The 26,016-nt window shown below is 50.6% G+C and overlaps 1 protein-coding gene across 1 annotated transcript in view; it reads left to right on the forward strand.

The window, feature by feature from the left end:
* LOC128275547 (neuroligin-1) overlaps window positions 1-18,469 on the forward strand; it is a 56,598-nt gene extending 38,129 nt beyond the window's left edge. Inside the window, exons 2-8 of the mRNA XM_053014089.1 lie at window positions 7,858-8,075; window positions 8,167-8,316; window positions 8,988-10,053; window positions 10,470-10,588; window positions 10,700-10,960; window positions 12,410-13,387; window positions 18,147-18,469. Of these exons, the coding sequence (XP_052870049.1) occupies window positions 7,858-8,075; window positions 8,167-8,316; window positions 8,988-10,053; window positions 10,470-10,588; window positions 10,700-10,960; window positions 12,410-13,387; window positions 18,147-18,469 (3,115 nt within the window). The remainder of the gene's footprint in view (window positions 1-7,857; window positions 8,076-8,166; window positions 8,317-8,987; window positions 10,054-10,469; window positions 10,589-10,699; window positions 10,961-12,409; window positions 13,388-18,146) is intronic.
* Window positions 18,470-26,016: the final 7,547 nt, after the last annotated feature.

Consider the following 26,016-nt stretch of genomic DNA (forward strand, 5'->3'; position numbering starts at 1 on the left):
TGGCAGAAAACCACCAACCACCGACCTTACCGGTGCCGTTCACAGACGCTCCCGCTGAGCTTAGCGGCCCATCTAGCGTAATGTATTTTACAGAAACTCTCTCTCTCCACTTTATTTTCGTTTTAAAACCCTGTTTGCAGCATTATGGCCCACATGGTCTGTGGCGTCCACTTGACGGCTCCGACGTGAGGCACTCGAGCGATCCCAAAATCGACCAAATAAATTGAAAGCCCTACACAATGTGTGTGTGTGTGTGCGTGTTTTCATGAGCAGCTTAATACACCAAGCGAGTGCCTTTGATCTTGAGACCATTTTGAGACCCTCCCAAGGCCGGCCGCCTCACGGCCCAAATCCGGCGAAGGCTTACGGCTCCCGCATACGGGCCCGCATATGCCTGTGGCGATGCAAATCGTTTCAATATGTTTTACAAACGAGATACATACATTGGCCGGCTCCGCAAAACATAAATCCCTCCTCCCTCTCCTGTCCTCGGTGGCCTTCTGGCCTCGGCCACACGCCACGCATCAGCCTGACGCCCGACACGGAACAAGCGTCCCAAAATGGCGGGCAAATTGAGCAAAGGATTTTGGATATCATTTACCGCCCCGTTCCCACGATGGCCTTGTAACTCCACTCCGCGGGAAAGGGGCTCGGTACCCGCCACCGAATTGGGCCAGCCCACCACAACCACCACGCCAGCCCAGGCAGAGGCAGGGTGTTATTTTTGGTGGGTTGGTTCTTGCCTTTTTTCCGTCTTGTTTTTTTTTCGTTTCGAAACTGTCCATAGATAATCTCCGAGCGCCCGGCACCGTTTCCGTTTCCGCTGACCCACGCGGACACCCGCGTAAGATCCGGTTGGCGCTTGGGTTTCGGCTACGAAAATTTAGCAACTCCAATCCATGGCGCCCCAATCACTAGCTGCCCCGAGATAAGCCCGGTGAAGAGGGTAAAACAATGGGCAGCACGCACACACACAAACACAGACATCTGGGGGCCACCCGTGTTGGGACGGGTTTCTCCAGAAAACCCCGGGATCGGCCCAGGATCGGCGCATAGAAGCGAGTGCAACATCAAAACACCAAGCGGCAAATGAAGAAGTAAGGCCGGAGAAACTTTCTTCGCCAGGACCCCAGGAAACGGACCAAAAAAAAAGATTCACTTCGAGCGAGCAAATGATCACGATAAGCTGAAGGCGATACGGACGAGAAATGGTAAAAAGAAAATCCTCCGACTCCGGCGGTCCGGAGTCGCACAACGACACCGGAACACACCGGAAATGGTGCCTCTCCCTCTCGGGGGCTAGCTTTTTTGTGCCCGCTACTGTCCCACAATCCTTCCCGGGGTTGGCGTGGCCGGGTTTTTTTTGCAATTCGTTCTCCTTTTCGGACGATGAGCGTTTTTTTGCTTTCCCTGGCCACTGTTTGACTTGTAAGGAGAAAGCCCTTGCCGTGCTTTTTTTTGTGCGAAAATCGAGGCCTCGGCCTGGGCACCCGGCCCGACCCGGCCCGGTGCACTTTATTTCGAGTGCCAGCTGCGAACGGCAGCTCCGGCAGAAGGCAGTATTTACTTCCTATTTTCGTCCGCCATTCGGCGTTTCGGTGTTTTTTAAGACACTGTCGAAGGGCGCGTTGGTTGGTTCTCGTTGGGCGCTACAAATCTTTATTTATTGCCGAGACGGCCCTGTTTTTTCTCGCCCCGCTTCATTTGGAGGTCGTTCCTTTGCCGTGGTGCCACCGGCCGTCAACGGCAGGCGAACCGTGTCCTCGCGGGCGTATGTTTTACGTTCAACTCTCCTCCCCGGGGCACATCCGCCGAGAGGTCCGCCGCGGTCTTTGATGGGATTGACGGGGCAACACCAGAACGGACCCCGTCCAGGATCGTAAACTAACGTCACTCCGGCACTTCGGGGCCATTTTTCCGGTCGGCTGTTGATAGGCTGAACCCGAAATGATCCAAAAAAATACTCCGTTCGCAAATATCGGCGGAAGTGACGCAGAGCATTTGGTAAACGCTCCGGAAGAACTTGAGGTCCACCTCTTTTGACCGACGGGTTCGACACGGGATGGCACCGGACAGACAGAGGCAGGCGCTTTAAAGAACCCGAGACCCGCGCCGGTAACGGTTGGTCTACCGAAGGGGATCCTTACCCTTATCGCGTGAATCGAACCGAGATTGGAAGAATTGGAAGACTCTCGAACTGCCAAGTAGCCCCAAAATCCTCTCGAAGCAAACCAAACAACGGGAAGCGGTACCGGAGTTGCACGAGATCTTGATCGGAGGCCCTTCATTAAACGGAACAAATGGGCTAGCGCCACAGATTGGCCGCAGCCAGTGCTACGCCTGAGCTACGCGCTACACCGTGGGTTGATGGAGCGAGTGTTTGTCAACTTTTCCAACCGAAACGACAGGCCCCGTTCCCTGCGTTCTTGGCGATTAAACATCGCTTCGGGGTAATCGACAACCGGTCGGAACCAATTAGTGGCACGATACGCAACCTGGATGGAAATCGCTGGCCACACATTCGCGCAAAGTCAATCACACAATTTGCCCTAATGGCCTCGGTGCCAATCGCGATACCGTGCTGCGTGGGTTGGCCCGTCCTGATAACGGGATTTCGCGCAATGCGCAGTGCCCGCAAGTCCGGTCGAGATGTCGCAATGATTTGGAGCAGCGCACAAAAAGTGCCGAAACACGTGGCGCACGGTAAAAATTTAATATAAAACCGCCCACCTGGCGGCTGGCCTGGCTGGCGGGCCGGGAGAAGCGGGAAAAAGTGGAAATAAAATAAAATTATGCTTAGTCCGGAAAACGAGAGGTGAACCTATTTGATTGCTGATGGAAAACATCTTCCGAGGTTTCTGCGAAGCTCACCTTTCGGGACAGGCGACAGGATGGAGGATAAAGCGGGGTCGGGCATAATGGCCGCCAGGCTGTTATTATTTCCCCGAGAGCGCCAGGCAAAGGAACCCGGGCGGTTCCCGGTAATCACCGGGGCCCGGTTATTGGTTTCGGTGGCCTAGGCCCATCTTGCGTGCTGGCGTTCGCATCTTGCCAAAACGAGTACAAGGTCGGCGAGGGAGGCCCCCGATCCCGGTTCGGAGGGTGGTGATGCGCCTCCTCGTAATCATAACCATAACATTGATGGTACCGTTCGACGGAGGCACCGTAAAAGCCCCGCTGGGCCAGGCCTTGAGCGAGGTGTGCCGGAGCTTTTCGGCATTTGATGATGATGATGGTGTTTTTGTTTTGATACCGACACAACACCAGTCAACAATTACCCAACCTTGGACGACATCGACTTCTCCGAGCGACGGTAGACGCAATAGACCGGGTGTCAGTCAGTTTGACAACTTGAGCTAACCCACGTGTCGAGTATTCGGGCCCTCTCGATCGGCAAATACTGATCCTCCGTGCGGGCGTAGTCAACGGTAATCCATCCGAGCCGCACACCGCCGCAAGCCACAAACACTGCCGAACATACTCAGACAGGCTGTCGCCGGATGGCCGACTACCGCAACAAACACCCGCCGGCCATGGTAGGCTCCGGGCGGAGCAACATTATCATAATAGTAATAACCGTATAAAAATAATTATTTGTGACACCGAGTGTCACACACACACACATACAGAGAGACGGTCTGCACCCAGTGACAGACGACGCGCGTGTCACAGGATCAACATAAAACCATTTCGCACCACTCCGGCAACTCCGGTTTGATGGCGATGTGATGTGTCAGATGGATGAATTAAATAAGAATGCATTATAGCGAAAAGCACAACGGGCATAATGATAATGTTGCGGTAGTTGGAAGTGGCCGTGAGGACATCAGTCTGTTGCAGTGCATAAATGCGACGCCACCGCCACACACTGCAGTAATTCCTGCCCAGGCCGGACACTCCTGGCCAGCGCCAACGAGCAAGTGTTGCGTAATTGTTGCATCTCCTTTTATGAGAGTCCATAAATAGGAGCAAGGCCACGCCGAGTAGAGCGCACTTCTCCGGGCTGCGGGGCCACTCGGACGGATATCAACTCGGACCTGTACGGGCTGGCCGTCGTCGCCGTCGTCGTCGGCCAGGGAGCTCCGTTAGAAGCGGGTTTTCTCGTTCCAGCTGAGCTGCTCGCGCCCTGCCCGGGAATTTCTAAAGCAGTTGAGCAATTTTTCTTCCAATTAGTCCCATACCGTTTCCAATTAGTTTGCTGAACACAAACGAGCAACCGCTCTTGGCTCTATTCTTCAATTGAAATAACCAGACCCGGGCCGGGCCGTCATTCATTCCGACATCGCCTTTTTTCTAATTGCACCAGCGTTTCGTTCCTGACTTTATTGAAATTGTTCATAAATTATTCATTAACCACTTTATTTGGATATTCTATTTTTCACTTTCAGTCGAGTTGAAAGAGTTCAGAATGTAGAGTAAAATAGTATAGAAAAATATAATGTACAGCAAAATAAAGCCATGTTTAGAATTACTTTAGAGTGAATATGTCATTTTCGATCCTAGCTAAATATTAGGCTCAGGAGCACATTTGTTCTTTAGTTTTACAAAGTGACAAAATATCGTTAACTTCCACGGTGAATTCCGATAGTCCTTCTCATTGTCTTAAAACTAGGACACTCAAAAGAAACAATTGGGACATTTTGAGGACAGTGCAAATGTGTGCGAATATTTTTTATAAAATACGCTTCTATATTTAATCCTCTGATGTACACTTTTATGTTAAAGTTCGATTCATAGATCCAACGTCCTTTCGCTGTATTGTTGTCATTTTCTTATAGGCTCTACTCTTATGTCTTATGTTTTGTGTGTGTCTGAAAATAGTTCAAATCCGTTAATCTTCATGTACTGATCCTTGAGCAACTATTGCTCACAGACATATTGTGCCAATAATTATTAAACAATTTAGATACCTAATTTACTGCCCTGCGTTCACGCATTTCGCGATTTAAGTTTCAACCCGATACTTCTGCCTGACCCACGTCGAACACATCGCAGCTTCTAACTATAAACGGGTGCCCCATTTAAAACACTTACCGAAACGGAAACAAAGCTCTATAATTGTCTCATTAAACTATAACCATATCATTATACTTTGTCCCGCACGTACTGTGCCGATGCATCCCCGAACATGGCCCAGGGACACCGGGCCAAATCAATAACCGACGTAAAGATGGACGATTATGTTCACACGTTGCGCCACCTCATGAGCGCGGGCCGCTGAAACCCCTCGGTACCAAGGGACAACAACTACTCCCCGTGGAGGCCGACTGTGTCATCGCGTAGGACACAAATGGCACCCCACGGATTATCCTGTCATGCAGGAATGTGTGGTTTTTTTCTCATTCATCTCCCTCTCACTCTCTCGATCTGATGTGATCGAACGCCATTCTTCAACGACCGACATGATGCACCAAACGCATGATGGAGTGTTATGGAGTGCGGCACTACTCCATAAACGTTGCTGCAATTGTAGCCACACAAACGACAGGGCCAGATGGTCAAATGGTGCGTTGGAAAAACGGACGGACCACTAGCCAAAGCGAACAGCGCACTCCATTTTCCACCCTCTGCAGATCCGATGTCCGACCGAGGTGGCCATTGTTCGGCCGAATGGTGGCGCTAATATAAATTGGCGTTTGGCAATTATAAAAACTCGCTCACGCTGGCGCAACGTGGGCAGCAAATCAATTCCACGATTTTGTCGGCCACGGCCAGGATTCAATTTTTGTACACCCCAAAATACCGAGCACGGGTGCCAAAAAATGAATTCTAATTTCAATTCGGGGCCATTTGCGATCGGATTACGGATTTTCGTCACCCCGCCCTCGCCCTCCCGGGCCACAGCTAATTGGTGAGTGGTGAGCTAAATTATGCTGGCCACCAGCGAAAGGCCAGGAACGGTTTGGATTACCGGCACGGCAGGGCACCGCCAATAACGGCAGTCGACGCCGAACGCCGTCGTCGTACTGAAGCCAACAAAATGTCAAGGTTTGCGTGGAACGAAACACTAGCCCGAGAATGCGAGCCAGGTAAATCCAGTTTTTTTCTCCCATTTTTTCGCGGCCGCCAGCAATCGAGCATAAAAGCGATTCATAAATGGAAGGCAATGATGATCTGCTGGTTTTTTTTGCCTCCCTTCGCTATTGCTACGGGTTTCCCGGCGATTATTGCTATCGCCAGAACAATCCGATAAAACTCGCCGCCAATTAAAGTGCCCAACTCGGTGGAAAAACTAATTTTTCCACCTTTAAACCACCCGAGTGCCTCTTGGGGGAATGAGAAAAAACAATTACTAAAGTACCGTGTGCGATCTTGATTGGAATTTTTCAACATCAAACGGGTATGTTTTCACCATCGTCGATACATCCGCCATATTGATGTTTGATTCGTCTACTATTTTGAGTTCGTTCACGGGATTTAATTTAAATGTATAATTTTAATCGCTTTTTCTCGGCCGGTGCTTTGATTGAAACATGCCAAAGCTTTGGGGCTGCAAAAACTGGTTCGAACTTTTCTATCGTTTTACATCACTTGCAATCGGGGCTGTTGATCGGCATAATTCGAACTGTACGTTCTGTAACTGTAACTAGTAAGGCATGATAATATTTCTACAGAAATCAGCCTGTTTAGATGAACAGAGTCTAATCATGTGTGATCTTACATCAGAAATAAACGCAAATTTTGCTTTCGCCTTTTTAAACATTCATGATGAATAATTTATGGATTAAATTCGTTGCATGGGCAATCATATCATGCATTCAGAAACATTGGCCGGTTTTCTTTGTCCTGTTTTTTGATGGTTTCTTTCACATTTATGTTTCTGTTTCATTATATTTCGACATCGTGCATTCCAATCCAGCATTCATTCATTGTACTCATTGCTTTTGAAGCATTTCCTATTCCCCAGAGGGTAAATTGAAAGCATTCCCTGTACGTAACGATGCTTGGCAACCTTAACCAGCCTTAACGATGCTTTTTAACCAGCTCACCATCCGTTTTTGGTCAATCATTCACTCGTATGTTAGGAATTTTTAGTTACAGACGGAATGAAGAATTCAATTCAATTCCGATTAGAAATCATCGCACAGTAGCGATGCATTCCAGAACTGTGTTGACCGATAATAAACGTCAGCCCACAACCATGCTGACTAAAAACCATGTACTCGCATCGTTTATGTGCCTTCGCTACTTACTGACCACCCTGTTTTGGGGCCGAAATGGATGAATGAAAGCAAAAACGGTTCCAAGAATCGCTTTTATTGGCGAATGGAACTCCAAAACAACCACCACACATCACGTACAAATTGGATACTTTGAACCACTTGTATACCGGGGCCAGAGACCCCGTTTGACAGTGCGGGCCGATGTAGTCAAAACTTGCCTTTGATCCTATTCCCTCCTGTACGCGAATGGCCAGGTCGAACCCGCTCGTGTGTGTTTTGCTACTTCCTCGTTAGGAACTCGTTCAAAAACAAATTCTCGGCCAATCAAAACTACACCTCTCGGGCCGAGCTTTCCGAGGTTTTATGCTGTTCGTTCCGCTTTCCTATAGTTTGTTCTCTCTGAAGTCGCCCGCAACGGCGGTTCGATTTGTTGGTGAAACGGAGGCAGAGACTGCCCCATAAATGGACTCTGGTTCCGTTCCCGTGGGATACCTACTTTAGTTCCAGTGTGTGTGTGGGTGACAAAAGTTAGTTCGTTAGTTTATCTTGCTCTCTCTTTCTCTGTCTATGGTGCTTATTACCGAAGGACTCCCCTTCGTTTACAGTCTTCGACGCTGATCCGCTTCGGACGGAACTGTCTCAGGTTTTTTCTGTATATTAACACCGTCCATCTGCTGTCGCTCTGTCGTTCCAGATTTAGTCCAACCCGTACACCGTCGCCGTGGGACGGCATACGGATAGCGGATAAGTTTAGTCCGGTCTGTCCCCAGCGACTGCCGAGTGTAAATAACGAAACTGCAGCTTTAGATAAAATGCCAAAAGGACGACTAGAGTACTTGAAACGTTTGCTACCTTTTTTACAGAACCAATCGGAGGACTGTTTGTATTTGAATGTATTTGCCCCGGTTCATGGTAAGTACCCCTCGGCGCACCTGCCCTTCGATCTTGGGCATCTTCTTTGCACTGTTCTCTCACGACTCTCGTCTACTTTTCTCCGTTGCAGCCACTCAAAGTGACAAGAAACTGCCTGTTATAGTATTTTTACACGGAGAGTCGTTCGAGTGGAACAGCGGGAACGCGTACGATGGTACCGTGCTGGCCAGTTACAGTGATTTAGTCGTAGTTACGTTAAACTATCGGTTAGGTATATTGGGTAAGTCTTTGTCACCGTTCGCCCTACCCCTTAGCGAACTTCCGAGCCCCAAGCCGGAACCGATCGATGCGGAGGAGTTCATTTTCTGGAAAAATCCACTCCCCATCAATCATCCCGCCATGATTGATGGCTTCTCCCCGTACGGTCCTGGCTTTCACGTCGATTAGGCCAAATCGTTAACTGAATGAACGTAGATCGCTGCTTCATGTAATTTAGTTTTTATTTCTACCGAACCGGGCATCGTAACGGAAATAGAACAATCTTTCGACCGGTTCGAGGACGACCACAAGAAAATATTAAACAAACCAAGCCAATTCGTAACGTAACGAATATAAATCGAATTTCGTTCCCCACAATCAAAATCGGCGCATGATTGATTTACCGAGCAATTGGGAAGGTATTATAAGCTCCCAAACCAGAACCGGAGCTCTGGTTTGGGCCTCCAGCGATCTTTCGTGTCCATCAATTTGAAATGCAATCGGTGCATTTAATATGCAACCCCCTCGGCCGCACTGATTGGATTTATTATCGCCCATTATTGGCCGCGCGGTGCGGGCGGATTGCATTTACATTTTAATCAATTATTATAACAGTCCCACAGTGACCATCGGGGTGGGTCCGTACGCGAGAAGCAAATTTTTGAACGATAACTTAACGATTGTTTCGGGCAGGTTTTCTGAATGCCAATCCCAGCCCGCAGCTGCGGGCCCGCGTGGCCAACTACGGCCTGATGGACCAGATGGCGGCGCTGCACTGGGTGCAGCAGAACATCGCCAAGTTCGGCGGCGACCCGGCCACGGTGACGCTGGCCGGGCACGGGAGCGGGGCGGCCTGCATCAACTTCCTGATGACGTCGCCGACGATGGTGCCGGGGCTGTTCCACCGGGCGATCCTGCTGTCCGGGTCGGCCTACTCGTCCTGGGCGCTGGTCGAGGACCCGGTCGTGTACGCGCTCAAGCTTGCCAAGGAGGTGAACTGTTCGATCCCGGAGGACCTGATCAAAAACCACGAACAGATCGTGGACTGCTTGCGGGACGTGCCGCTCGAGGAGCTGTTCGCGGCCGACATCCTGCCGCCGAGCTTTCTGAGCGCGTTCGGGCCATCGGTCGACGGTGTCGTCATTCGGCCCGGGCGCTCCAACCAGGACATCGACGAGCTGCCACCGATCCGGGGCACCTCCAAGCGGTCGCAGGGTGCCGCCGGACGCTACGACCTCCTGTTCGGGGTGGTCACCGGCGAAGCGCTGTGGCGATTCAGTGCCGCCGACATCCAGAGTGGCTTCGAGGGCGACCGGCGGGACAAGATCCTGCGCACGTACGTCCGGAACGCGTACACGTACCACCTGAGCGAGATCTTCTACACGGTCGTCAACGAGTACACGGACTGGGAGCGCACGGTGCAGCACCCGATCAACATGCGGGACGCGGCCGTGGCCGCCCTCTCCGACGCCCAGTTCGTCGCCCCGCTCGTCCACACCGGCGACATGCTGGCACCGCCGCCGCCCCTGCCGGGTCAGGAGCCGTCGGGACCGAAGTGCTTCTTCTACGTGTTCGACTACCAAACGAAGGACGGCGACTACCCGCAGCGGATGGGCACGGTGCATGGCGAGGACCTGCCGTACGTGTTCGGGGCACCCCTCGTCGATGGGTTCAACCACTTTCCGCGCAACTACACCAAATCGGAGGTGGCCCTCTCCGAGGCCATCATGGTGTACTGGGCCAACTTCGCACGGACCGGGTACGTACCAGCTTCGGCCCGACTTTAATTAATTCAGTTAACCTCGACCGAATCGAGCGAGCGGGGACCGGTTCCAATCAATTTCCCGCGTGGTGCCCCCTGTCGACGGCAAACGCGGGCATTTTGGTGACACGCCCGGAAAACCTCCCCATCGATATCGATTCGGAAGTAAGTTGCCGCGCTTTACCACGGTAATGAGCCGCGAGGACCCCCAGAACCCGCCGCCAGTTGCCAGGAAGTATCGAATTTCCGAGCATTCCTCCCGGGGGCGGCCAGGAAGCAGTCTAATTGCCCCAGTGCCAATGCGGCCGGGCTTGTCCGGGTCACGGGAAAAACCTGACTAATTATCCGGAGTGTTAAATCGTCTACCTTAACTCCGCTCTCTCTCTCTGACTCTCTCACCGTCCGTTCCGCAGTAATCCGAACGAGCACCATCGACAGGATTCGATTCTGGCGGCATCGCGCGAACGGAACCGCTTCCGCAGCATCAACTGGGAGGAGTACGACCCGGTTCATCAGAAATACCTGGAAATCGGTAATATCCTGGGAACGGTGGAACGGGTGCCCATGACGGTGCCATGACGATGTGGATTCTATACGCTTTTCTTTCTTTGTCGGGACTTGTTCCCTGTGCCGTCCCCTACAGGCATGAAACCGCGGATGAAGAACCACTTCCGGGCTCACCAGCTGTCGATTTGGCTGCGGCTGATACCGGAGCTACACAAGGCCGGCATGGAGGACGTGATAGCGAGGCACAATCTCTTCAAGAACCACGACGACATGGACCTGTACGAGGGCCTGGTCAAACCGGACACGTTCACCGGGCGGCTCAACTACCTGGAAGACAATCTCAAGCACCGAGGCATGCTCACCGGCGGCGACGTGGGCCACGCACTGCACGCAAACGGTACGTTAGTTCACCCAAAGTCCAAAGCTTCTTCCACCCTCCGCCCCTTTTCCCTCGCAAAAGACGGCCATGCTTTGATTGATGGATGTTCCTGCGTTCGGGCCGGCAATTAATTACCGACCTTTTTACCGTCTATCGCTGCCATCAACTAGGATTTGCGGAGAGCCTGTTTTTGCGCCCCGCCATTCATCGGCGCATTGCGCATGAGGTGCAAGTTCTGACGACCAACGGCCGTTAAATGGTGGGCCCACTTGGTGGCGCCCCCTGGCGGATAGGCACTTGATCGTCTTTGATTACCTTCCCGTTTTTGTTGTGCCGTTCGGGGTGGCCCGGGCCTTAGTTTTTAATTGATGAAGATCGAATCACGAAACACGAATACGCGGATTATGGAAGATTTGTTGGCGTTCATGAGTTTGAGAAGCTTGGGCAATTCTGATAAACTGCAAATCACTCTTTTCTGTGGATACATCGTTTTCTCTTCTTGGCACTAAAATAAAGAACAAATGACCATAAAACCGATCAAGAGAATGGTTTTACCAACTACTTAGGTACACACGTATTCCAAATGGTCAAACTGTCAATAAACAATATACTATTTGGGCGTTTTGCGTCGTTAGCGTAATGCGGTGCGTCCAAAAAGACCAGATTTGTTGAGAGCAATTCTTAGTTTTCGCATCACGAGGAAGGTTTTGTACCAAATTTTAAACCATCAATTCGACACAAACTGTACCCAGATCGTTCCGCAACCACCGTATTCACCTGACCTAGCAGCAGTCCAATCCCAGGAATCCTTTTACAGTAACTAGTTGAGATAGGAGCCAAAACGAAAAGTGTGTTGAAGTCTAATAAAACTTTTCGGACGGTTTTAAAAATTGGAACAACTGTAAACATAGATGTAGAAAGCGGGGATTATTTTAATGGTGATGACATAGATTTTGAACAATGAACAAATTGTTCATTGTGGAGTTATAAGCGAATGCCCGATATGTTTTAGCCACAGTATTAAATATACTTTGAAAGAGAACCGTTCTCATAAATCGAAAGACTTAGGTCGTTGTGGACATCGATATCTGTAGGTCGCGTTAACATCAAGTTAAGTAGAACTTCGTCTAGTTCCTACACATTCTACATCAGTTTTATGCTTAAGAGTTGCTCTTTCAACCTAAAGCACAACACTTGAAAGGGAATGGTTTACGGGATGCGACGGACTGAAGAATGGAAAGCGCAATCCGTGTTGTGGTTTGTGTCGTCTGCTTGTCTAGCCGCCTCAATCTGACAGCTTCAGCCTGTGTCAGGTGTGCCCTTTTCACCCCTAACCTTTGCGGATACCGTGTTTTGTTAATGTTTAGTGCCCAAAAAAAAACGGCAAAACCGACATGGCGTTCATAACACACTCTGCTGAGCTTCTGTCTTTTACTTCTCCCGCTTTCCCCTCTCTCTCTCGTCCAGTTGGGATGACGACGGCGGAACCGGCGCTACTGACGACCTGCATGCCGGTCGGCAACTACAGTGCCCTGGCGCCCACGGTGACGGTGTTGAACGCGACCACGGACACGCTGGCCGGGCTGGAGGCGGCCGGGTACGCCGCCTACTCGACCGCCCTCAGCGTCACGATCGCGATCGGGTGCAGCCTGCTCATCCTGAACGTCCTTATCTTCGCCGGCGTCTACTACCAGCGCGACAAGACGCGGCTCGAGGTGAAGAGCCTGCAGAAGCAGTACCAGCAGCGGGGTGGCGGCCTCCACCAGCAGGGCCCGTTCGACCCGATCAAGCACGCCCACTACCACCTGGGCCACTCGCAGTCGGCCAACGTCATCGTGGACGTGGAGAACCACGACACCGGCGCCCTCATCCTGGCCGGCGACGTCAAGTCGCCCCACATCTGCACCAACGCGATGCAAATCAACGTGATGAAGAGCGGATCCCCCGGCGGCGGCGGCGGCGGCGGCGGTGGCGACGGTCGTGGTGGTGTAGGTAACCTGGGGAGTGGCGCCAACGGTGGCGGTGGTGGGGTAGGTGGCGGTGATGGCGGAAGTTGTAACGTGCCGGCGCCGCTCGGGCAGTCGAAGATGCCGCTCCAGGCGAACAACACCGGCTACGGCGCGGCGACGAAGCTGCCGCCGCGCAGCGAACACATCACCATACCGATCAAGAACTCCACCTTCATCGGGACGGCCGGCCCCGGGGGCGGTGGGACGTTCGTTAGCGGCATGATGACGCTCCCGAAGCCCACCTCGCAGCATCAACACCAGCAGCAGCAGCAGCAGCACCAACAGCATCAACAACATCAACAACAGCACCAGCAGCAGCAACAGCAGCAGCAGCAAGTGCACATCCCGATGAGCTACAACCGGAACGAGTGCATGACGCTGCCGAGGAGCATGGGTGGTGCCGGGCTCAGCGCAACTTCCGCCATCACCAGCACAGGTAAAGTGAGACTAGATTTCATGACCACACCGATTTGAAACCGATTCAACACCACCACCACCATCACCCTTGTCACCTTACCCAACACCACGCACGATCACTGGCTTCGGGTGTGCGTCGTACCGTTCGATGCTTCTCTAATCGTCGGAAGTCAGCCGGGAGTCTGTCCGTTACGGCGGTCAGAAAGCCATGCCAACGGCCGCCACCGAGTCCGCGGGCAACCCAAATCGAGCACTCGAAAGCGCCGAGAAGGACCATGAAACGCTCGTTTCGCGTCGAGAGTCCTCCGCGCGGAGAGAGCTCCCGAATGGAGAGACCCCCCCCCCCCAGCGCCAGCGAGCTTAGGATGGACCACCGTTCGGTCGTCCGTGCCGGCACAATGCCGGCCGTCCAGCACTTAAGACACCTTCCCCTGTGCCTCCTCCAGCACTTCAGGGCGTTCCATTAGCTTCCGGTCCAGTGTGCCACGAAGTCACCCGGCACCAACCGGGCCACGTTATCCGTTATCTCCGTTTGACCGTTTGGTGTTGGCAAACGAATCTTCTGCGGCTCGCCCACTCTGCCTAGGGCTTCCGTGCCGCTGGACCTGTTTTTCTCCAGTCCCGTTTTGTTGTCTTTGACACGTCCCTTGTTCCACTATCCGTTGTTGCTGTTATTTCGTTTTCGACCCTCTACAACGAATCGTTAGCCGGCGAGCGTGCCAAAACCCGACAGCAGATCATAAGGGAAGATATCATAAGGTTAGGGATAGAAAACGAAAGACGTGGAGGCGTAGGTTGAAATTAGCAAACGAAGCGAGAATGTGGCGAAAATATTTAACAGAAAACCCATCGCAATTAGAGAATTGTTAGACCGCGGACGACAAACCGATATATCATTCAATAAACTCACACAGAAACGATGTTTCAACGATCTTAAACCGTGACCATAAATCGGCGTGGTGTTCCGAAACGGATTAAGGAGTTCTGCTGGGAGGAGTGTGGTGTATTTCCGTTCGGCCATGATTTGATCGTGATTTGGTCGTGATTTTCACCCTTTCTCGCTTCAACGGTAGGTTTCGCGATCCCTAAATACGCCAGCTCTGCTTATTAACACAACCACCGAGATGATAGTGAGCTTAAATGAAATGGGCTTTTCAAACTCCGTACAACTTGAGTTGAAGACTCGTCACTCTAGAAATCAGTTTTTAAATGTTTAAATTTCCAGTATGAAATTTGACGTTTTAAAAATCAGATAATCGGTAGTTTAAAATTTAATCAATTGATGTATAACCGGATTGCCGGATAAGAAGAAGAATTATTCAACACGGCAGATGGCCTAATGAAGAAGCAATTCATACGTCATTTTTCATCTGCCCATCTGGGACGGATGCGTATGGTCTTTTATTTTCGTGTTTAGAAAAGCTTCATTTGTGGTCAAAGGTTGTCCGCGACAATAAATCGCTCAGAAACTCCTAGCACCTGTTAGCGCAAGTTTGAAGCAACTGTTGAATTGAAAATGTTCCAATCCAATTTGGAATGCAAATTACGAAAATCCGGTGCAATCCTCTTGGTTAATTTTATTTTTTCAAATGCACTGCATTTCGTTCGTTGCAACGATGGAGCTGCATTTCCACATTAAAAGCCTTGAATCAATCTTGAAGGTGACGTGCCTCCCTTGTCTGCGGTTCCCTTCCACTGGGAAGGCATAATTTCCACAATTAAGTATTTACTCATGAATAACGTGCATCTGAAACGAAGAAAAGCCTCGCTACGGCAACCGAGTTCCGGTGCGGCGCTACCCAAGAGGTGTCGCGCTACCGTCACGGCGACGCTTCCCAACAATTAAGTATGCATTAACTTATTTTATTCCGCGGCGTATTCGGCGCCATTTTTCACATTCCCTTCGCTCCGAAGTTTATTGATTCAACAGAATGCATTCAAAGCCATCAACGCCGCTGACGGCGCCAGCGACGGAAACTATTCCGCGACGACGGAACAATACTGTGTCTGCACTGTGGAGGAATGAGAGGTGCCAACCTCGCCGTGAGTCAATTTTAAGTGAGCCCCATTCCCCGAGGTGTGACGACGACCACACACACACACGCGCGCACACCACAGCCATAAAACTTTTGAAACACCCGGCCCACTTCCGGTGACTTCATAAAAGCTTGCGCACGCCGTACGTCGAGGCATAGAATTCCACCGTTCCACCTCCCGGTGTCTCCCGGTGGTTCCCCGGCTGGTTGAGGCAACCCACTGAAACCGTCAAATCAAATTAAACCGTTACCGACAGGTTCCACGGGCGGCGTCTGCCTTCCCCGGTCCCGGCATTCCGTGCCGTTCCCAGCAATGATTATTTTATATCAATTATTCGGAACCATACGGGTCTTGCCCGGGGAACCCTGGTGGCGAAACAATTGAAGTACTGCTGGTGTGTGTGTGTGTGTAAAAAACGCCGGTTTTAATTTGCCGCGACGCATGTTTGTGTGTGCGTGCGAGCGGAAACATTCGCAGCCACTGGCACGCCACACGATCACGCCCGGAAATAGAGGCAAACTATTCCGGAAGGCAACACAGTTCAGAAGTCTGAAGTGGCCCGAGGCCTTGGCGCGCAGAACCTCTTAAGCGATACGACTTCCGGCCACCCGCCCTTCCGGTAGTTGCGGCGGCAGTGACGGCCCACGGGAAAGATAAAGTGATTAGCGTGAATGGATTGCGCGAGCTTCGCGCATGAAGGCTGCCGCCAAATTAAATATGGCTCGCGGACTTGGCACGCGCAACATGACTGCCATTTTTGGAAGTGCTTTTTCACGCCGTCCCAAAATTTGGAGCTAGCGAAAACAAAGAAAAAATAACAACGGTACAAACGGTCCGTGGCCGTGCCACACGTTTGCCAAATAAGAGCCACCAACGTCGGCCAGGGATACAATTTAAGGCACACATAATTTCATTTTCAGCTCGAAACACAGCAACGCGGGCCACGTGGCAATTAGGCGCAAAAACAGGGACACACCACACCGTAGCAGAAACGTGGCCTCCAGATTGTCTTGTCTAGCCAAAACCGGGGCGCAATGGAACCACACGGCGTGGTTCCAGGAGGGCCAACGACTGTGGCAACTATGATTAAAATCCGCCAGCCGATTAGAGCCACCGCTACCTTCTGCAGGTGGCCGACGGTGGAGTTATCCTTGCCTTGCGGCCATCAGCGACACAGCGAACCCGCCGCCAGCGAGATCGCAGATGCTCCTCCGCGCTAATGAGGCTCTTCATTTGCCGCGTTCTTTCGCCACTCGACCACAGAGTGGCCTAGTGCCTGCCCGGCAAGCGACCCAATCGGGAATAGAGGGTGAAGACAGATTAAAAACTCGTACCAACTTTGTCGGTCGCTCGTCTAGGAATAACAGAATGGCCTGGAGGCCAGGCGAGTTTGTGAGGTGCTGCGCACGCCATTGGCTGTCACCCAAGCTAAATATGTCATTAACTTGTCACACAACAAGATTAATTGTAAATCTTTTGAAGCTTCCGAAAGGGGTGTATTTTTAATAAAGTTTCAATCAAGTTAACAAACAATCACTATCTCAACCAGAGTCTTGCGTTCTACTCGAAGTTGCTATTACTAAATAAGCTCAGTAGAAATCGAAAATCGGCTGAAAGCCCAGCCCACAGGGAGACGTGAATTTGCATGTCAATCTTCTGTATTTGCTTGTCAAACTTGCTCATCGCAATGTATTTCTGTGAAATTAGAAAAAACCGAGTATCGCTGTGTAATAAAATATTTGTTTTCAAAAGGCGATAGGTCTACGCAAAACAAAGATAAGATGGGTTCTGTGCTTGTGGATTCGCTACCGTCCGATGCACCGTTGTGAGATTTTTGGCACCTAAATTTAAACGTGGCTGCTACCCTCAATTTTTCTCTGTTCCTGAATATCTGGTTTTGGTGCGGACAGGTTTCGTTCATATTACATCGAAAATGTGTGGTATTGCTTGTAAAAAAGTAAGTTCAAAGTAATGCCTACTGCTGTTGTTGAGCAGTGTTTACATTATTTCGATCAACCGGGACCATAGGCTCTAGTAACCCGTATTAATGAAATCATCTACTGGGTAAACGGACCCAGCGCCATTCGGTGGATGCTTTTTATTAACCGATTGATTTAGTTGCTTTCAGTGCAATCGGACTCAATTAGTGCAGTGTGCCGTTAATGGGGTGGACCACGCTTGACTTTTACCCAATTTCCCTGCCGGCCACACCACAACGCCAATCGCTTATCAAAATAGCTAATTAACGGTGATTAAGTTTATGTTTCTCGCCCGTCGCAACATTACGGCACCGGTGGGGTGGGCCCATCACTCGCGCCCGCTTACACGCCGGTTTATGCTCGCCCTCCGGAGTCGTTGGGTCGTCGGAATTTTGTCTCTAATTTTATATGCAAATTTGTTTGCATCAACCAGAGTCTGGCCGACCCGGCCGGAGTGGATTAGCGGCGTGCGGCGCACGGCGTCGGTTTATTAAAGTGCGTTGAAAATTCACGAAATCCTTTCGGCAAGCAATTAGCCACCGCCAGTCCGTCCGCTTAATTAATCCCATTTGAACCTCAGGCCAAACACAAAAAAGCCCAACCCGAGGCCAGCCATCCGATCCAATCAACCCGCCTCGAGCCCGGTCCCGCTGAAATCACCCATGGCCCCGCTTTACACCTTTCCAGCGACCCGAATGTCCTTGTCGCGGACAGGAAGTTTAACATGTTCACCGCTCTCCGATTATTCGATTACTTTTCTAGATGCGCTGCAAATTAAGTTACCACCCAACGGGACGGCTATCGGGATCCACATGCGGTCGTCACCGCTGGGCACCGCCGGAAGCGGTCCTGCCGGTACCGGACGAGCCTGCGCCGGGAACTCTTCGCCGGATCATCGGTCCCACCATCAGCAGCAGCAGCAGCAGCAGCAGCAACTAGCCTCATCCGGCCACTCCCACCATCACTCCCATCAGCACCCCGCCGATGGTTCCAGTTTGATGCAATTAAAATCGCAAAATCTTAAGAACGCTTCCGTGTGCCCCCCGCAGCTGCCCCACGCCGCCATGAGCGAAATGCGTGTCTGATTGCACCCCGACTGTGGCGATCTGGTTTGAGCCGGCCAGGCGCACTCCTGCGTGCAGCTCTAGCACCGGCACCGGCGCACCGGGTTTGTAGGCACACAATTGTGATGTAAATTCCCAGTCCCAATGGAATGCTTTCCAGCAACCAGTGTTCAACGCACCGAAAAACTCGGGCTCGTGAAAAAATGTGGAAATATGCGCGAAGCGTACGATTTTTCTGCTGAATTTGGCCGTGTTTTGTTGTGGGTTTTTTTCTGCGAAAGGCGTGGTACCATTCGCTTCGCATTGGATGTTTCTCCAGAGCGCCACATGACCAATCCTTGCCAAAACAACAACAAAACAACGACGAACCCTCAAAATAGCCACCTCGCAGCGGTTGGGAAAGCAACCACATGCCGTCACTCTAGCGGGATTAACCATAATGCCGCTACTATCAATCATCGCTACCAAACACATCTTCGAACCAATGAAGCGTAGCCGGCCGGTCACTAATCCGACCGGACTGTCGGATTGGCCGCTGCTGCCACCATAATCGATCGCCGATGGAGGCCCATGGTCGCCCGTGTTGCTGGCGTGCGTGTATTTGTTACATCGGAAGCTTACTTCTGGCTCAATACGATTTTTGTTTTATAATTTTACCTCGTCTAGGTGGCGTACAGAAAATGTTTACAAAACTCAGCCAAATTAATCTCACGTGCTATAGTTTGGCGCAATAATTTGAATGTTTGGATAAATGGGAAGTGAGTGCAGATGCAAAATGTAATTAATTGTTTTATGCCCAATGTCTCAGGGGATGCGATCCAAAACGGGCCTATCAGCGGGTTGGTTGCGAACGAACTGAGAAACCGTCACGCACTAATCAATCTAATTTGGGCTAAGCCATTACATTCACAAACCGTGCGGAGGGTTTTATGGTGCGTGGAATGCCAATAAAAGTCCTTCTTGCTGGAGGCGATTCCGGGAAAGTATCAAATCAAAATCACGATGTTTGCCAAGAATAATGCCAGATCAAACCAGCTCACCAGAAATCGTGGCCACGAGCATCATGGCTATGTTGCAAACCGTACCTAATTAAGCACGTTTATATCATAGGCATCGAAAGGGCTACCGGTTGGTGCAAAACAAAAGAAGTAAAAAAGATATCGTTGGCAGACTTGACAAAAAGTACGCGAGCGCGTGTGTAGGAGAGTGTTTGTGTATATATACATATGTAGGTACCGAGTAGATAACATTTAAATTACTCCAATCGGCGTACAAAAGTTTACCCGGGCCGGTTTCGAACGCACCAGCAGCCCCGTGAGGCCAGAGGATTAAACTACGCACAGCGCACAACATCCGCATACGTTCAACACCTTCCCGCGTACGTGTTGCTACCGTAGAGTGTTATTGGAAAAAAATAAAATGGCAAACAGGAACGGGGAAATTCGGAAGGCCACTAGGGAAACTCTCCCGGGTCCACCCGGGTTGTAAATATGTGTTAATTATTGGACGGGTACGGAAACCGATAAAATTGCTCACGAAATTTTGTGTTTCGAGTTTTTAAGAAAAAAAAACTACAACACTACATTACCGGTAAAATGCGAAATCATGTAAAAAGTGGGGTGATTTCAAAATATCCTCTCGAGAAAGGCGCGCATTAACGTAAACGCAAGCAACACACACAACGTTACAATGTTACTTCGAATCTCAATTTAACGAACACTGCACACACCCTCGGAGGAAGAAGCCGATCACGCCGCTACGGTACGTTCCGATGCAAGCCGGCGTGGCACGGTCCTGCGCAGGATGTGCGAAGGCATGGAAATAGTAAGACTTTTAAAGCGGGCCGCAGGAGGTGATACGGCAGACATGAGTAGGTAAATGGGGCGAGCGAACGGTTACGTCCGGATCGCGAACCGGGCGCATCCACGATGTTTTACGATGTTTAAACTAACTAGCTAAATTACGTACCTCTATCCGTCAGAAGGTTGAGAGTTGTAAAATATAACACTAAGCACGGAGTACGAAAGGCTGGCAGAGAATGGTCCGAATAAAATATTTAACAAACGAAACGAACTCGGTATTTCACTGGTTTTGGTTCACTGGTTCACTCATTAACGATATATTTGATGTAGTATTATTATTTATCCATATTTTCGTTCTGATTTCGATTTCATTATTTGGTTTTCCGATTAAAATGTTTAATACATTTTTTCCCTTTGTTAAACGTAACATGGAAAGGCTTAGACTGATTAAAAATCCGAAATTGATAAAAGTTGGAAACCTCATTTCAAACGGTAAGTGTGAAACAGTTTTGTTATGTATCCACCACCTGGCGTGGTGAGTAAACGAGTGAACGAAGACGCGACAACTGACGTTTGTGACGTCTGTCAGTTGCAACGGAAGTCGAGTGGTAGATTTGATCAATGTAACAGCGCGTGTTAAGTAAATTCGTCGTGTTAAAGTAAATATAAGTTAAGTAAAACCTTAGAAAGTTTCCCTGTCTGTTCCTTGTTTCTTAGGCGATACAGATCGTAGCTAGCGCAGCTCGCGTTTCTTTCGATCAAAGCAACATATCTCTACTCCGCGCAGCATCGTACCGTTTACGTTGCGAACGTACGTTCGTATTTGAAGCTCCACTTGTTGGCCACTTCGTAACCAAGTCCTCACGAAGATGTCCGACACGATTGATCAGGAATCTCAGCCTTTTCCGGAGCTGCAGGTGAGTAACACCAACATGTCCTTCTTTTGGCGGTCCAATGCAATAGAGTTCCGATCAGTTCCAACAGCAGCCAATCCGGTCATCGACGCCACTCCCGCTTACGCCAGCGAATTCGGAGAACCTGTTTGACAACGATCAAGACTCCAGTGCGACGGCCCAGCACTACCGACCACAGGGCCAGCGGCAGGATGACGAGGCTCCCGCCAAGTACCGGGCCCAGCGAGCCCCCCGGATGTCGTGTTCCCGATCTATGGCTGGTCACAGACAAGCAATGACCAAAACCGGCCAGCACCCGTCCGAAGAACCAATGGGCGAAGCGCAACGCCCTATGAGAGAGACACGCAGCCAAACTCAACGATCCGCTGCGTTGTCGCTTGCAGCCACCCAAATTCAAACGCGTTCTCGTTCCCGAGCAGTACGAAGCGACTCACAGGCAGGACGAAGCGGCTCACGGGCAGGACGAAGCGGCTCACGGGCTGCACAAAGCCCCCCACAGACAGGAAGAAGCGGCTCACGGGCTGCACAATGCAGCCCACAGGCAGGACGAAGCGGCTCACAGGCCGGTCGAAGCGGCTCGCAGGCAGGACGAAGCCGCCCACCGACTGCACAAAGCCGCCCACCGGCTGCACAAAATGTGTGGTTATGGGCGACACTAACCATCCGCAAGCGCCAGAGCCGTAAATAAAAGATGAAACTTGTTTTGGCCATATATATTTTTTGTCGGTTATCTATTGTTTTTCATTGCATCCGTTCTAGGACCTTCTATTAGTTTCTTGAGATAATGCTATTTTCTAGAACCGATGGCGGTGAAATTTTAATTTCACGATGATCTCGCACCATGGAGCGAGGTGTCCTCGTTTCCACCCAGCGAGCGCCGTGTTTTCGTGGAACATAACGATTTTCTTTTTCGCTCCCAACTGCCCACGATGTCCTTAAACGAAAGACAGTATCCGGAACCGCCTCCATCGGCGAACACGGGGGAAGAGGATGAAAAAAAGCACGACCACCCGAACTTCCAACCGTCTCGTAAACCGTGATGCTTGTCGCCTTCTCCGCCTGCGTCCCGTTTCACAGAGAGCGTTTCCGTTCCATGAATAAAACATCCTTTTTTGGGCCCTACGCCCAAGTTTGGCGCAGGCTACTTTGACGTTTGCTTCTTTCGATTGGAGCCATTTCTTGCACAAAACGTCGGCCAGTCCGGGGACAAGAAAGCAGGTTACACTTGCACCCGGGGTCTGTGGTACCTTCCGGCATTATCCTGCCGATCGCTTCGCGAGGTCCGCCATTCCGGGTGTCTTCAGAGGCTCAGCCATCGTTCCATCACATGCGTCACGCTACTAGCTCAGTGACAGGTCCGAAAGGATGCGCCCAGGGAAGAGGGGCGGCCGGGTGCCAGAGCACGATGCAAAATAATGAGTTCCGGCAGCCTGGACCGGCCGCTGGCCACGGAGCGTAACGGATCGAAAACGGAAACGGAACCGAACCGTGAGCCGCACCGTTCACCGCTACTGTTTCGGACCACGGAACCCGACCGCCGGGTGTAGTGAGCTTTGTTCTTCGTCACCGGAGCATCATCTTCCTCCCGCCGCCGCCTTCATCCGGCCGGAAGACGAAAAGAGCATATACCACCCCTACATCACCCTGCTTGATGTATTCGTTTCGTGGGTTTTTCTTGGTTTTTTTTGCTTGCCTCCTGCTCCTCCCGGACACAGAGAACACCGAGAAACAGTGTAGTAAATCCGGCCCCGCCCAGAGATGCCCTGTGTCCTCGTGGTGCTGCCTCGTAACATGCCATCCGAAGGTCCGATGGTTCTTTATGCTAACGGGAAACATTTCAAGCCAACCCTTGTTGGCTTCCCCCAACACTTTCCTTCCCCCCCCTCCTCTTTGTCACTCTTTCTCTTTATTCGTATTTTTTCTCGCTTACACACTTTGCTTCTGCTCCCTGAATATGGAACCAAAGCGGAAGCGTCCGGAAACGGAGTGGTTCACACACTGTGGATGCCGCGGATGGCACCGGATGTGCTCGACTTGTTGTGCTCTCCGCAAAACGGATAATTAGCAACAAACAATGGGACGCCCGGGAGAGTGCGCCCCTGGATGGGTCGGTGAGTGCGTCTGCCGGAGTCCACTTCCGGTGTAAAGTCCGGGTAGTATGTGCACCAAGAACAGCAAAAAAACCGGCCCCAGCTCGGTCCCGGTGAGAGTTGAGGCCGAAGATTGGAGATTTGAGAGGTGATAAAGGACACAGAGCAGTAGCGTAGAAAAAAAAGTTTCGGGTGTATAAGATTGGATTTTGTGGATTTTTTTTGCCACACAAAGCCTTACTTCGGCGGAATGGGATTTAGGTCCCGGTGCTGTGCACCGAACGCGTACAGTTAAAATCCCCTGCCGAGGTTACTTTGATCGTGGAGTTTCCGTTTGTTTCCGAGCTTAGTTACAATGTCGACAGGCTTGTCTGAGGAGAATTTAAGGCCCACTATGGACCTAAGGGCAGGCTGCCTTTTCATGGCGCATTAAGAACGAATTTTTTTTAGATATTCTGCGAAAATTCGGTTTGGTTCTATTCTGAGCTAAACGAATATTTTTGCATTTCTTTCTTCTGCAGAGCGGTCCAAAATACATTTATTTTCATTCATGTGCGTACTTCTGCAAGATAGCAGGCTCCGACGAGCGTCACTATCGACTTTGTCTGTCGTCTGTCGCAGAATACACACACTTAAAGCCGGTGCATAGCGCCATGACTTTGTGCAACAAAGTCATCATCAGAAGGGTCCGTGTCAGTTGATCCATGGCAATATAACGGAAATCTAACATCCTCTAATTCCGTTAATTACGGCGAAAGACCAGCCAGCAACAGGTCATTGACTCCCACGGAAATGTTATGAATAATTTCACGGAACGCAAATTGATTAAATATGCACCATCATGGCCAGCTGCTAGCGTCCTGGTTCTTGATGACGCAAAGAGAAGCGGCCTTCGGAACCCTTGGAACTTGGTTTCTGAGCAGCCGGGCTAGAATATTAGCGCCACGCCATGTCCCTAAGGTCTGATACTAGTCAGTTTGGGTGGTTTTACTTGAATGCTTTTAGATAAATCAGCATTAAATTTGCTCAATCATTTCTTCCCTTTTGATCCAACTTCCATCTCTACGTTCCGTGAATATCGATCAAGGTTATGCTTCCTAATCGACCCAGGCACCTAGTTTGCTCCTTGACCTATTCTACAGGGCTTCACGGGCGATACTGCAGAGTAACGGACGCATGATGTTGCTATAACTCAACTTCTGAATATTAGCGTCTCAGGCCATATTGGCTTGAACAAACAAATCTTGAATGATGAAATAAATAGATGATTAAACAAAACTACTCCAATCCATAAACACGGAGACTGCCCCATAAGATCCTTAAACAATATTTGTTCGAATCTAATTCTTTCACTAGTGAAGGTTCTCAAGCGACCCATCTTGCATTCCTTAAGCAGCCCGACCATTTTGGCGCACAGTCGTAATCTTGACCTTTCGTGAGCGTTGAACGAATTAAGACATTCCACAGACATAAGGTAAAATGTTAATCATATGCTACACTCAAATGCGCCGAACCTTTCTTTATGGGGTTTCTATTTACACTCCGACGGTGTTTCTTCCACATTTGGCATTCCCTCACGATGGGTCCTTTCGGTTTGGGCCTCTGGTGCTTGCTCATAAATTAAGCAGCAGTAGTAAGCAGTAGTAGCGCCATTCAAAAAACAACTCTAACCGACCGAGCACCGAGACTAAATATGCCTGGTGTGCGGGAAGTTACTAAAGATTACTAACGAACCGAAAGTGGAAGAGGAGCGCCAAACCGTATGTAGGCCTAGTCCAAACGGGGTTTTACTCCAGGTGGTGGTCCAGGTCCGGTGCCCTGCTGCGGTCCCGGAGACCAGCCGGCCAGCGCCGGCCGGGGCCCCATGCCGGGGCACAGTTTGCGCTGCATTTACGGGCCGGTGCCATTCGCTAATACCGCCGACCGGTGCCACCCGGTGTTATTTCATTATATTTTTGTTTTCGTTTCGGTCCCGTCCTTTTTTCCTCCGCGTGGTGTGTTCCATCATTTTCTCGCGCCCGGCAATTTCCCAACCACTTTCCGTGCCTCGGTGCCGACAGGATGGCCCGGGCACGGGGCTCCTAAGCGCACACCACACTCATAAATATTTAATGATTTATCGTAGCTAATGTTTTTATGTAGCATGAGCTTTTGCTTTCCTTTAGATCTTCTGGTTCTTCGGCGTTCTTTCGTTTGCCGTTCGGTCGCCCGCTGCTGGGCCGCCGGAGGCCCTTTTCCCGGCGTACATACCTATGCGCAAATGGGAGCGTTGTAGACGAGAATGCGATATACTGTTTTTCTATTCTATCCCACCATTTATGCCAACGCTTCCGGTCGCCATTCTCGGTTTCTTAGGAGCGTTTCCCACCAAATATGGTCCCACGCACTAAAAAGCTTTCAATTCTTTTTTTACAATAATACTAACACCAGCCCAGATGGCGTTAAATAGACGCGTTTTCGTGTTTTCTTGTGGCACCATTAGCCAAACCGAAACCAGGCAGATCGTTACGCACTTTGCCGACTTTTACGAGTCGGCTGACTTTCTTGCTTCGAACTGAAGACTGAATTTGGCACCACTTTGCGATGCAAATTGGAGGCTGTTCGGTGCGTGCTGGGCAGCATTTGCGTTACAAATTCGCCGTAATGGGCCACACGGAGGCCGTACCGTTCGGCTTAACTTCGGTGCACGGTAAGGTTTCTACTTTTCGCAATAATTGTACAAAGTAGCATTAGGGCGCAAAACTGAGTCACCATCAACGCAA

This window comes from Anopheles cruzii, chromosome 3 (genome assembly GCF_943734635.1).
Source record: "Anopheles cruzii chromosome 3, idAnoCruzAS_RS32_06, whole genome shotgun sequence".
Taxonomy (NCBI): domain Eukaryota; kingdom Metazoa; phylum Arthropoda; class Insecta; order Diptera; family Culicidae; genus Anopheles; species Anopheles cruzii.